General features: G+C 37.5%; 1 protein-coding gene across 1 annotated transcript in view; it reads right to left on the minus strand.

The window, feature by feature from the left end:
* Positions 1 to 1,026: 1,026 nt before the first annotated feature.
* LOC124171311 (Down syndrome cell adhesion molecule-like protein Dscam2) overlaps positions 1,027 to 14,054 on the minus strand; it is a 436,269-nt gene continuing 423,241 nt past the window's right edge. The window contains exons 29-30 of the mRNA XM_046550458.1: positions 12,110 to 12,200; positions 1,027 to 1,684 (exon numbers count right to left, since the gene is read on the minus strand). Of these exons, the coding sequence (XP_046406414.1) occupies positions 1,363 to 1,684; positions 12,110 to 12,200 (413 nt within the window). The 3' untranslated portion in view covers positions 1,027 to 1,362. The remainder of the gene's footprint in view (positions 1,685 to 12,109; positions 12,201 to 14,054) is intronic.

Below are 14,054 nucleotides of genomic sequence, written 5' to 3' on the forward strand. Positions count from 1 at the left end.
CATCATGAATTATGTCATGAACTTATGATAATTAATCATGACAGACCCCTAATAAAACTGGAGTTTCTGAACACAGTGAAATTTCCTGAAAACATGATATGCCCAGTCATTCCATCATGATTGCCTCGACATTTTCATAGGGTTTTTTTTTAAACCTGATTGACAAAATATCAATTTTTATAAACAGTGATACATATCTCAGAATGTTTGGATTGAAACTCATTAAAATAAATCAATTAGATTCTTCTGAAAATATAACAATCTTTGCAATTAGAGATACATATATGATAGCATTAAGGAAGGCTTACATATTTGACCATATAATCTCGAATTTCCAAGATCTATAGTCATATTCAACATTTTTATTTTTTAATATCAACAACATCACAATTTCATTATATGAATCATGATTTAAATGTAAATAAGATTTTTAAAACTCTTTCTTCATGAAAAATCAATCGGAATTAAAATTAGCTTTGATAAGTAATTAATTTTTGATTTCGGCGAATTGCTCTTTTTTTGATAATTCTCATTTTCATTTTGAACGGCAATTATTGTTTCAATGGAAAATTATTTATCGTTTCTCAGATAGTTGGATAAAATATGAGCATTTCTAGGCATTCGACTCTATTGTATCTTCAAACATTATTTTATTTACCTAGGTTGGTAAGTTCTGGTCTTCATGTAAATTTCATTTGCCATTTATGTTACCATTTTGCATGAACACTTAGGGCTCCAAATGATCACAAATAGCATGCATAACAAAAGCATTGGAAAATGGTGTCAATGCAAATAAATTATTCCCTCCTCAAAAAATCCATTTCAAAATGAGTGAATGTAATATGCAGTAATTATTATGATGATGAGAACTTAAATCTTTGAGTGATGCATCTCGCACATTACTGCACCATATTGTAGGAATACATGACAGGAAGATTATTTTGATCACAAATGATTTCACGTTTCTGAGCATCATACAAAAGCTAAACAAGTACTACCAGTGATATGGCTTTTTCATACAGTAGGTATAGTCACACAGGAATGTGGCATCATCAAGCACAATCAAGTAACATAAATACATCGAGGCCTTAAACTTTCATATCAGTAATTGGCCTTAAGAATATAACCTCATATGCACTGAATAATTCCAGGTAGAAGTTGTCGAAAAAAAATATGCTGATTGCCTACTCATCTTTGAAACCAGACTTTTGAGTCAGGACTATCTTCCTCTGCCCAATGCTTCTTTGGAAACATCATTTAACTCGGGTCTATCCAGGAGATCTGGCACTGCTTTAGAACCTTAACAAACTCACTTCCATTGAAGAGTTTAACAGCAAGAAGTCTCACACATAGTTTAGGGAATCACACAGCTATTGTGAAGTTCCTCTGTCTCTGTTCATGTATAATCCCTCCTCCTGGAACTCCTAAAGGGGTATTTCCAGTATCCCCTTCACTGACATGCCCTCTGCTACTTCCCTTCATGGAACAAGGCATTGGGCTACTGGACTTGAGATTCCCTTTGAGGTGTCTCAGTGTGTCTCGGTCACACTCAGCTTCACTCAACTCGAGCCCATCGGAGAATCCAGATGGCGGCTCCAGCCTTGCTGGGAACCCAAAGCTAGTCTCTTCAGATAGAGTGCTTCTGTTACTTGCTCGCCTGCCCCTCCGTCCTGAGCGGCCATGGCTACAAAGACATTGAAATGTTATCAATTATTTTCATGCCCTGGGGAAAAAATTCAATGCTAAATTATCCTAAATAAACAAAACTCATTCAAAGTATGTACATCATATATGTTTATGATCAACACTTTACAGCATTAAAAAATTCATAGTTATAGTCAGGGCTCCTTGATTTTCATGAACACAAATTTTTGCATTTAAGCTTAGTTTCAATTTTTTCATAATTTTTAGGGTTTTTGGCATATATATGTAATGGCTTTTTCCTCAACCCTTTCGAAACGGTGGAATTCTCGCCTTAGCATGACTGCTGTACTGAGCCCCAAGAGATTCTTCAGTCCCCTATGTACGGAGCATTTTTGCAGGGCATTCGATAAGAAGGGTGTTGCGGATAATCATACACTCTCAGCACTAACCTTTTGCGACCCTTCCTAGCGGGGACTCTGCATTATCTCAGACTCCAAGGGTAGTTGGCTCCCTCCTTATGGGGTTTATAACCCTACCAGCGGCATTGGTTCGTGGTCAATCATGCTTCTTTTATATGAATTAGCTATGTGGACAATAGGGTGGTTTCCTAATATTTTTATTGCCTAAATCGAAAGATTGTTACCCCTGGAGTATGCATCTCACACTTATAGATTTTTAAATGATGATATCTATCTTTCGCAATTAAATGAAAAGTGAAAAATTTCAAGCATGCTAAAATGCGACGGCTAAGTATGAATGCTGGGAAAAGTATGTGTGACGTCATTCTGGTTCCTGCTACCACCGTGTGAGGTCACTTTGGGGCGAGGATATGTGCGCCGCTGAGAGGCAGGCTGCTAGCAGTTAGCGCTTGGTTTAAATAAGGATTATTATTACCTTATCAAACGAAGGAAACTCTCCGACCGTAGGCAGTTTTAATACGTGATTATTAAGAGATGTTTCCCTGAGCTCTGTGCCTCATGCATGCATTGGTAATCTCAAGCGATCTAAAACTGCTATCTACTGGTATAGAAACTAGGTCCCTGTGACATCACGTAGAGTGGCATCGCATGGGCGCCAATCTGGCCATTTTCAAAATGAGAATTGTCAAATTTTGAATGAAGCTTTACCATCCATATTAACGCATTTAATGCAGTAACAATTTCCATGTTGATGTTTATACTGAAATCGATATATAAGTTAATATTTATCGTAGAATTTCATTTAAAAATTGTAAACGCTGCTCAAAAGACAAATAATTCAATTCTTAGTTTATATTTTTTGAGAAACAAATACTTATTCTGCAAAATGACTGGATAAACAATTGTTTGACTGTGGTCCCTTACCGCTAAGAGGGGTAATATAAGACTTGGGGTCTAGGTACCTGCTCCGGATTTTGAAGGTAAAGCTGAAGCCCCACAGTGCTAGGTCCCGAAACAAAGTCATCGTACAGCCGCGACCGTCATAAAAGGGGGAGAGCTAGGAAATGTATATTGTTGACATTTGTTCACCTGCATAGGAAAATCTCCGACGAAAATTTGCAGCTTTCGTCTCCCGGGTCGAGAAACGTCCAGACGCATATACCTATTCATCTTTAATGGGGAAAAGATTAATTTGGAAAGATTTTGTCAATAGTTTAACTTCTTTTAAAATTTCAAACCACAAATGAGTGTGGTTTGGACCAATTCCACAATATAAGTTCAAACCACGGATTAAACACTGAATTCTTGATGCTGCCGCTTTACGTCATCCTAAAATTCCCATCAAATGAGGCAATAATCGGTATCAGTATGCCACAAATAATGCTCTCTATTCTCTCTATACAAACTGCTCAAGGCTGAAAAAATAGTGCAAGAAATGGCTCAGTGCTCACTGAAATGGCTCACCTATGTACTGGTGTTAGTGCTCAGAGAGCATATCCCATGCATTCACTTGGGCCTGAGCAAGATGGTAAGTATTGAATCAAATGTTCACATTGTCCTCTTATTTAATCGTGCTGATGAATATGCTAGTGTATTACATATCTGATATAAAATAAATTATGTAGCACTAGGATAGACAACTAGAATGGTTGTAGCACCTGACGAAATCTGTAAACACAAGCAAGAAAGATTTCCAAGCAGCTGAACCATTCACAAAACTGATGTCACTCCTCCTCACAAAAATAAAACAGCAGATACGATTTAAAAGAGGCATTTACTAAGCTCAGTATACCACTTGAAAAAATAGAAAAGCATGAACTATGAGGTTTTCGCAAATATTTATGATTAGTATGAGGTTGGCCATAATTTTTTATCTTTGAGAAAAGTGATGAACAAAAAGGGAAACATGGTGATGAAGTGGGTTGAGTGCTTGTTTGCTAATCGAGGAGTGCCAGTTTCAAATCCCAGGTGAAACCTTCAGGCACCTCAAATCAAAATTCTCGAAGGTTTCAGTGGGAAAGGAACTGGCTCCCCAGCCTTGAATAAGTGATACATATTCACTCACTGAGTAAAATCACTGAGTGAGTGATAATTTCCTGATCTCCATACATCACGAAGAAGTTTACATTTTCAGGCTAAAATATAGTAAGGTAACTTCGATGGCCCCAAGCAATGTAGGACCCAGAATTGAGTTTTTGGGAGTGAAAAATTACCATGTGTATGGAAAAGATGAAATAAATGACCTTGAGGACCAAATTTTGTATTCTCTTGACCTGTATCTTTACATTAGTGAGATATGGTCCACTTCAATAATATCTACCCCTCGGGGTATAACCCTGCACCGCAGAGACATGACCCATACATTTTACTTCTACAGACCTCTCCTCTGCCATTACAAGCGCATGTATATCATTAAAAATTCCATTTTGCTTATGGGTTAGGTTTTATTTAACGATTTTATGTAGTCTTGTTGAAAACTATCTTCGTAGCGATTTTTGGCCCTTTTTACACCACTTTTTGAAGTTTTTATTTACCACAATCTAGGAGCCCTGATTAAAGTCATATGATGAAAATTCTAAAAATAATAATTTTAAAGATAATGTTGGAGGCAAAAAATTGTTTCATGCTACTAAAACTACTTAAGGGCTAAGAATAGATTTGAATTAAATATTTGTGGAAAATAGGGTAACCTGTCCCTAAATGGCTCAGGATATATTTATCTATGGTTATTAATGCCTACTGAGGTGATTTGCCGTAATCATCTCTGGAGATTTGCTTTAAGAAAAGAATTGGTCTCCCAAGCTTGTCAGGCAAGGTTATGGATCTTAAAAATGTGCTGGATTCACAATCCAAAAATTCTACATTAATCAACATCATTGAAAGTTCTATTAATTTTTATCTACAACTGTTCATTGTACGTATCTAATTCTCTTTTCATTGAACATGTCATTTGCATGATTCAATTAAAATTAATGTAAATTTGAACAATAGCTCAATCATTTATAGAGTACATATATTAACCTATTTGCATCCATCTCCTGGGATTTAAATCAACCCCAAACGCTGCTGTCTTTTGAAAATTTGAAGACATTTGTAGTGTTGGTTTCAATAAAGGCCGTTTTACATAGAGCACGGAATTGCACGGGTTAGAACTGCATTCATTTCTAAAATGGCACGGAATTGCGCGAATGCATGAATGAAATTAGAACAGGGCCTATTTTGCCATCTCACGTCCATGCATTCTCACATGTGTTCAAGCAATTCACCTCTTTACAGGATGCAATTTGACTGCGCCTTCATACACATGGCAGATTGTGCACGTACATGCCCTGTGTAAAACGGCCTTAAGACATTTAATTGAGTATTTGTTGACTGATTTTGACCAAATTTTGATTTGTTGTTAAGAGTTAGCTGCTCTCACATTTGAAGTTGTGGTTTGAGGTTGTAGTCTAAATATTTTTAAGGCGATTTGCAAGGGAAAAACTTTTCTAAATAGCCACCAGACGGGAGCTACTAACTATTTGGCCAAAAATTTACTACAAAACTCGTAAGATAGCAGCAGAATCAACTGATAGATATCACTATGCATTCTGTGTACCAGTACACTTTTGGTGTTTGTGGACAGCTTTAGGCCACGTACCAGTATGCTTGTGGATGTGATTGGGTTAACTACTTTTGGTATTCAGCTCTTATGTAAAGAATGTTTATCATGTTCACTACCAATCCCAATCATGCTATTATGCAACATTTGCCATAAATATGGTCCAGTGAGAAGTCACATTGCGGCTCATCGATTTGTGATTTTAAGTTACATTAGATTCCACATGGCAGTGCATGACTGGGTTAACATTTTATCATTATGCGGCTGTGCTCAAATAGGGTGGTTTCCTATTATTTTTTTATTGCCTTAATCGAAATATTATTACTCCTGGAGTACGAATTTCGCGCTTTTAGATTTTTAAATTACAACATCTATTTTTCGCGATGAAATGAAAAGAGAAAAATTTCAAGCGCGCGAAAACGCGACGCTTAAGTATGAATGTCGGGAAATATCTCCGTACGTCGTATTTCTGGTTCCCCCTCCCGCCCGGTGACGTGACCTTGAGGCGAGGCTTAGCTCTGATACGTCGCAGGATGCTAGCGGATAGCTGAGTACCTTCCTGAACGGTAGCGCTTGGCTTAAAAAAGGTTTATTAATACCTTATCAAACGAAGAAAACTTTCCGACATTAGCCAGTTTTAATAGGTGATTATTAAGACATGTTTCCCTGAGCTCTGTGCCTCATGCATGCATTGCTAACCTCAGACGATGCATAACTCCTATCCTCTCGTGTAGAAACTAGGTCCCTGTGACGTCATGCGGAGTGGAATCGCATGGGCGCCAATCTGGCCTTTTTCAAATGAGGATAAAATTTGACCCTTGCCATTCGTCTAAACCGGTATTTCAAAAACCAAATAATTTGTGTATTTTGAATACACTAATGGTGGGTAACGAATCGCAATCAATGCCTTTCGTTTTCTTTGATGAAGGAAACTACCCTATTGAAGAGCATGCAAAATATATGCTTGAACTTTCAGTCATCATTCACTAATTGTTCTAAATCAATCAAGTGTATATATTTGGGCCATGAAAATCTCATTGCAGAATTCCAAAGACTCCAACTTTGCCCTCCTAGCCCACCCTGCACCCTCCCTCCCCAAGGCTCCTTATCCAACACCTCTGATTTTACCCTGGGGGCAGTTCTACAGCAACTTACGGAAACTGGTTAGAAACCATTGGGTATTTTTTTTTTCTTTTTTTTTTTAAGAAACTTAATGCTCCGGAGAAGAGCTACTGTCCATATAACCGATCTACCGATTTGATCGATAGATTTTTCTTCCTCATAGGAAAATCTACTAAAATTGGTTGCATATTAATTGCGTAAGCTTGGTTTCGCTGATGGTAGGACCTGCCCGCCTTGTGACGGTGCAGGATTCCTCGTCCCCTCCCTTCCTTCCCCGTCCTTCCCCTGGAGGCGTCGTCGGGCTCTCATCGCGGCGGCGCCTCCTTTCCTTGTTCCTTCCCGTCCTTCCCCTTCTGGTGGCAGAGGAAAAAAGCTGATCGCTTATAGTCCCTGCTCCAGGAGTGTATCCCGCGAGCCCGTCCTAAGGGTTTCGTTCCCACTGTCCATATAACAATATCTACCGATTCGATCGATGGATTTTTCTTCCTCATAGGAAAATCCACTGGGATTGGTAGAACATTAATTGCGTTTCGCTTGGTTTCGCTGTTAGTAGGATCCGCCCGCCTTTGTGACGGTGCGGGATTCCTCGTCCCTTCCCTTCCTTCCCTATCCCCTCCCCGGAGGCGTGATCGGGCTCTCATGGCGGCGGCGCCTCCTTCCTTTCTCCTTCCTCTCCTCCCCCTTCTGGGTGCAGAGGAGAAAAGCTAGCGCTTACAGTCCCTGCCCCAGGAGTGTATCCCTGCAAGTCCGCCCTAGGGTTTCGTTTCCACTGTCCATATAACAATCTATGGCTAATGGTAGGGTTTTTCTTCTCCATCGGAAAATATTTTCTTTCTGTTGAAACATCAAATTATGGTTTCGCTAGTAGTGGCCCACGCTGCCCCAATGATGGCATTGGGATTTTCCTATCCTACTCCTTCCATCCCTAGCCTTTCCCTGGAGGCATCATCAGGCTCTCATCACAGTGGCGCCTCCTGTCCTTTTTTCCTTTCTCCCTCCTTCCCTTCCTGAGGTGTGTGGGTGAAAAGTCTTGGACTCACAGACCCAGCCCTCAGGAGTGTAACCCTACAAGCCTGTCCTGGCTACTCACTTCCTCTGTCCATATGAGAGGGACTTATTAGCAATATACTGTGAAGTATGCTACTTTCAACATACATTAGAGTGGTGAACTTTCAATATATTCACGGACCTGAAACTTGCATTCAAACAAAAATCAGACAGGTGTTCTTACTGTCAAATCTGCTACCTTGACCTGATTGCCCAATGCCAAAATTGACCAAAAAATTTTTCAGGTAGTGGGGGCCAAGACCATTGTTGATGAATGCCTTGTCCTGTGATAGTGAAGTCAAACTTGCCATTGACTTTGAAGCTTTAGATTGTTCCCAGAAGACTCTTCTCCCCTCTCTCCCCCCCCCCCTCCCAAACCCTAAAAATTCATGCAATAATGCAAAATTTCACGTATTTATATCCAGTGTGTGTGCTATTCAGACTGATCCAACCAACCCAAAGCCAAGTCCTGGTTTCACCGCTGATTGATATTAATCGTTCGGAAAACTAGCTCAAGCTCCAATTCCACTGTGACTCACAGAACTGAAATTTATGAACCACTACAGATTTGTAAAATATTCCTAAAATTTCTTCATTCATTCATATTTTCCATGGATTCTCCAAAACCTGTTAAGATTTGATAAGAGTGACAATTAGGCAATACAAGGTGTTTTTGTGGAAGTTTAAGATTCCCTCGAGTGGATAAATCATTCACTAAAAGTGCACCGGATTGCTTCCACTGATGATGTGCATCACTATTGGAATAAGTAGTTAGAGCATGCATGAGAATTGTTACTATGATAGCAAAGTGAATTAAGGTGAAATATGTGTTGTCAAAAGTGTCTTAACTTTGCACTTGTCTCGTTAGCATTGTTCCTTTTATGGTACAACTTGCAAATAGGTTGGGGACTAATGCAAGAATATCATATTGGGTGGAGGATTTTAGAGAAAAAACAATGGGCTCAACTTCATTGAGAATTTCAATGAATAAATTTCATGGGAAAATAATGAGTGCCTTATCCTATTTGAGTTTGTTTTCCACCCAATGAAAAATGATAACCAATCCATTAATCTGAGGGTACAGAGGATTATAGTCTAAAATTAATTCTTTATCTTCTCACAGGAATATAATCACCATTGTACAGCTACAGGAATAATTGTTTATGTAATGATAGTTTGTGTGAGGAAAAAAAAGAGGATCGAATTGAGATGAGATTGATTGCTTTGGGGGAAGCTGATGATCTTTCTCATCATCTTAGGCTATTTTCAGATCATGTGATTGGCTCATCTCTTGAATGTTTTTTTGAGTCACATTGTATGTTCATTATAGGTATGCAGATATGTTTGGTAGTGGAGGAAATAGTGCTGAAAAGATTAGGGTAAGGAACACTTGCCTCCTTTTTTAATGGTGTACTTCTAAGCACCATGCACTGTTCTGTTTCATGCTGAATCAGGGTGTTTGCTCAACATCTTCTACAAGAAACAAATTGAAATTAAAAGAATTAATCACAGAGCATGTAATGAGCTTGGAAAAGAGTATGAGAAGATCGATAGTTTATTCAAACATAGGAATTTATATGAGATTCTTGTTATTTTTCTCTTCCCCTATTCTAGGTGTTTGAATGCATGGAGTTGGATGAAGGTAAATGGGATGCATAATCAAGAGAGCAAGAGGTATTTCCTTTTTGAAACTTGAAAGGTTTCCAATTGTTTAGTATTTTTAAGAAAGTGTGTGCTGTGAGATTTGACCAAATCCTAGCCTTTGTCCAAGTGACATACTCAAGTTCAAATACTGAAAAGTATAAAAATATAACTGTAGTGGAAATGTAATGGATGAGTGCCATAAAAACAGTGTCCTCAAACTGAGAATGTAAGTTAAAAGTAGAATAGGCAAGAATCATCAGAAAAAACTATTACTTAGTTCATAATTTGTAATGTCATGTAGAAAAATGACCGTAGAGAAATCAAAGTCCAAAATTAAAATATTTGTTGACCCTATGTCAATCAGTTTCCCCTTTTTAGGTAAGTGCCATAGTTGTCTCTCAATTAAGAGTGAAGTTTAGCCAAGAAGACAGCATTCTTGAAAGCAGTTAGTAGGCAGCATCTACAGCTGCGACATGTGTGGGAAATTCATCGCAAAAAAGACATTTGTTTATCATCATAGATTATGGGACCAAATCATCCAAAAGTCTTGTGATGAGCTTTGACATGGCAAGGTTACTGGATAAGCTTCATATGCTATCAAAGGGATTATTGTGACCATACTATTAACATGTCAATGTGTCTGACAATGTAGGATTTTCTCTCATATAACCCTCCGGCAAATAAAAGGTATTTTTATTTTAGTGCTACTGTGCCCTTTAGTCATGTGGCCATGCTGAGGTTAAGATGGCATTTATTGTTTTTGCATATTTGTGTACATACACTTATTAGCTTTTTTTTAGATGCATGGATTGTAAAGCATAAAGCCTCTTCTTTTTATATGCAACAATATTGCTCTTAATAAGCTTTAACTATAAAATCACCCCCGTACCAATTCTATTATCTACGGAAAGTATGTTTGTGATTACTCTACTATCAATTTATCTTTCAAAATCACTCCATCAATGTGTACAACTAATCCGATGACTGGTTTAAGCATTTCAGATTTGTGCGAAAAATCCACAGAGAAAAAATCATTCGCCTTGACCGGGATTCGAACCCGGATCCCTCGATTTCCGACTCCGAGGAAATCGAGGGATCCGGGTTCGAATCCCGGTCAAGGCGAATGATTTTTTCTCTGTGGATTTTTCGCACAATTGTGCATTGCGGGTGACTCCCGTAAAAGTTATCACCGTGGCTAGTCCCGGTATACTTAAAAATTCATTTCAGATTTATCATTGCTCATTAGTTTTTATACATATTGCTCATTAGTTGATATACACACACTTGGAATGTCATATTATCGTGCATTATTCCATATATTTTATGGAAAGAGGCTTTTGGAAGCCTCGTGTTGCTACAACTGTATAATACACTGCATGTTTTTGAGTTTGCTGAGCTCGGTCTTGTGCTTTTGTGTGAAAGCAATGGAGAGGGGGGGACAAGATGGAGAAATCTTACTGCAGAGACGGGATTTTTTCCTAGCATAAGGTTTTCTCCATCTGATCTCTCATCCTTTCACTGCTCATTCAGATGAAAAAATTCTGCTTCCCTCACCCTTTCCAATTGCTTTCCATAGGTAGCTTTCAGACTGCCTGCCAATGGTTCAAAGGGAAAGCAATCAGAGGCAGCTTAGTCACATTTATACTCTGAAATAATTCTTAGTCAGTAGGAAAGGAAACAGAATGCAACCAAATGGAACTAGCCTCAATGCAAACCAGCCAGAAAGCATCCGAAGCCTATTGGAAAGCAAAGTTGCTTTCCGTTTTCTTTCCTTTTTCCTGTGAAAAGGCAAAGTGGAAAGGAAAAACTTTCATCTGGGAGTAAAGTGATACACAGTGTACCATCACTCTACGATATTAATCCCTCCGGAGAACTGATCCTAAAGCTAATTCTATCGCACTTTGAGTCAGCATAATTTCCGGATGATGAATCAGTGCGCAGAGAATCGACACATGTAAATGTTGCTGTGTTAAAAAAAATGGGGTTTTCAATCAAATAAGGCATATAATTAATCGTTGATGACATTGAGTGACTGGGAACAATATCTGTGAAATTTGAAATTTCAAAAGTATGTGCAAAGTCAGCTGAGATCATATTCCAAATCCAACCGAACCCATCGCAAAGTGGTTGTCTACTCTAAACTACTGCACGAGCCTGTGGTCAAGCAGGATTGAAAATGATGTAGCGTAATGAAACTGTCATGAGAATAAATAGTTAAAAGAGAAAATTGCCATTGAATTCACCATCAATTGATGGAAAAATCCCACCATATTAATCAAAATATGTCCCAGAAAAAAATTGCATTTTATCCAATTATTTCCAAGTTTATGATTTGGTAATTATTTTCCTTATTGTGTCCTAACAGGTGTTTAAACTCACTGATTGGTAATTCAGCCTAGAAATCCATGGAAAATAGGCGATTGAGGAAAAAACGCAGCAGTCATTGGAGAGAACTAGAGAGAGAGTTGTTTCCTTGAAAGAAACATTAAGAATATATGATAGATGTCACATTGCTGGTCATACATATCTATTAGCTAACTAAGTAATAAGAGACTCAACTAATTACTACAGTTTTTGAACTACTCTGTCATTCTCCAGTTAGTAAATACAAGTGAGATGTCTTACTTTTTACCTGGGTATTCCCCATCTGGGCATATTTCTTCGGTCAGGGAGTGGGGACGGTTCGGTGGAAGTGCTGGACTCTGGGGGCGGTTGCAAAATGTCTGGAAGGATAAGTTATTATTAGAAGTTGAACCAAGAATGGGCAAGTTTTGGTTGTGATTAGGGAACAACTCATAATATATATATATATAAAAACTCATGTATACAGTGATCATTAAATATGAAACATCAAGTTGGAGCCAAATGAAGAAAGAGAAAGTTGACTTAATTATGTGGTGAATATGACGTCATGTAAAATGTGACACTAAAATGAAGAAAGAAAAACATTTCAAAATGAATAAGGTTTTGTTGCTTCAAGTGAATGATTAACTATCAATCCACTCTGTTATCAAGAGTACTTACTAAAAAGGGGATACACTGTATCACCATCTCCCCCTTCACAATACGTAATGGATTTGAATGAAAGCAAAGCATGCTAGTGTTTCTCAGAGGTATTTTTTTACCTACATTTAAATTTAACTGCAACATTTTTAAACACTCAACAAGCATATCATTCATTAACATACAATAAATAAAACTGCCAATTAAAATGTGCAAGATGTAAAGCAAGTATGAGCAAAATGTTTTACATGGGCAAAGATTTATCATAATTTATAGTAAAGCAGCAGGTGAAAAATAGAAATCATACTTCTCAACTTCTAGCATATGTGGTGTAGAAGTGTCAACAAGAGGTGGAGTAATTAATCAGACTGTACTGTTGATAAAGTTGATATAATCTAGTTATGCACATTGATGCCAACTATGTTTCTCCCACATTGCAGATGTATTTTTTTTTAAAGATTCACAGCCAAAGTTTACTTAGTATGCATCTGAGTCCTACCAGTTTCACTCTTTCTTGGCAAGCATTTGCTCTTCAATTTCTGATCTATCATGACCTATTGTAACATGATCAATTCTTGGTGTTCCAGGTATAAAAAATCAATTTATGATCAAGAATTTCTTAAATATGAATCAGTTAAAGTAAACTCCAAATATTTGTCTTAGAAAGGTATCAGCAAGAACTAGGAAATTATTTTCTCTAGGGATACATTTTAATTCCATGTCACCATAACATTTCTCAATGATTCCTCCAACCAGAAGTGGCATCAAAGAGGGATGAAGCCTATCTCTTAGCATGTATAATTGACAAAAAAATTTATTTCTCTCTTCATGCAAGTCACTGTAAAATATAATATGTATGATGAAAACAGAAACATCAAATGCAAGATCATGTATGTAAATAGTTGATGCATTAGATATTATCTTCATGTTCCTCAAATGATATTGGTAAAAATATTCTATCACATAATTTTGCCACCATAAAATCAAATAATTTATAAATACAGGTTACAATTCTTATGATTTGATTAAATTAGCAATGCCTAGTAGCAGCAGCCATTGATTAATGTGCATATATTATTGAGGGAATTCATTCAGGAATGTTGATGGCTTTGAATCATATCTGGCTAAACTTACTATCTTTGACCATGATTAGAAATAATGGATGAAATGACAGAACAAAGAAATTAAAAAGAAACCCTGAACAACTTCGGAGGCTTCCAAATAGTACTGAATGTTTCAACCCTTCTGTTCCCCAGCAGCCAGTGTAATGACTAGGGCCCCTCCAACCAAAGAGGCCTAGTCAATATATTGGCCACTGGGTCAGAGCTGTGGTATTATTGGGGAAAAAATTAAAATATTCATGGTTGTTACAGGGTTGAAATATATATTATTGTTTATAGCAAATAAAATGAAACAAAACCTTTTATCTGTTGATATAGCTTGTGTCTTAGAGATATAGAAATTCAGTAATCACTTTTCTCAAAATATCAGCTGATAAATTATTAACCATTTGACTTTTTAGTTCTGAATTCACATTGATATTCCTAAATTAAGAGTACCTGATATATGTATAT

This window comes from Ischnura elegans, chromosome X (assembly GCF_921293095.1).
Source record: "Ischnura elegans chromosome X, ioIscEleg1.1, whole genome shotgun sequence".
Classification (NCBI taxonomy): domain Eukaryota; kingdom Metazoa; phylum Arthropoda; class Insecta; order Odonata; family Coenagrionidae; genus Ischnura; species Ischnura elegans.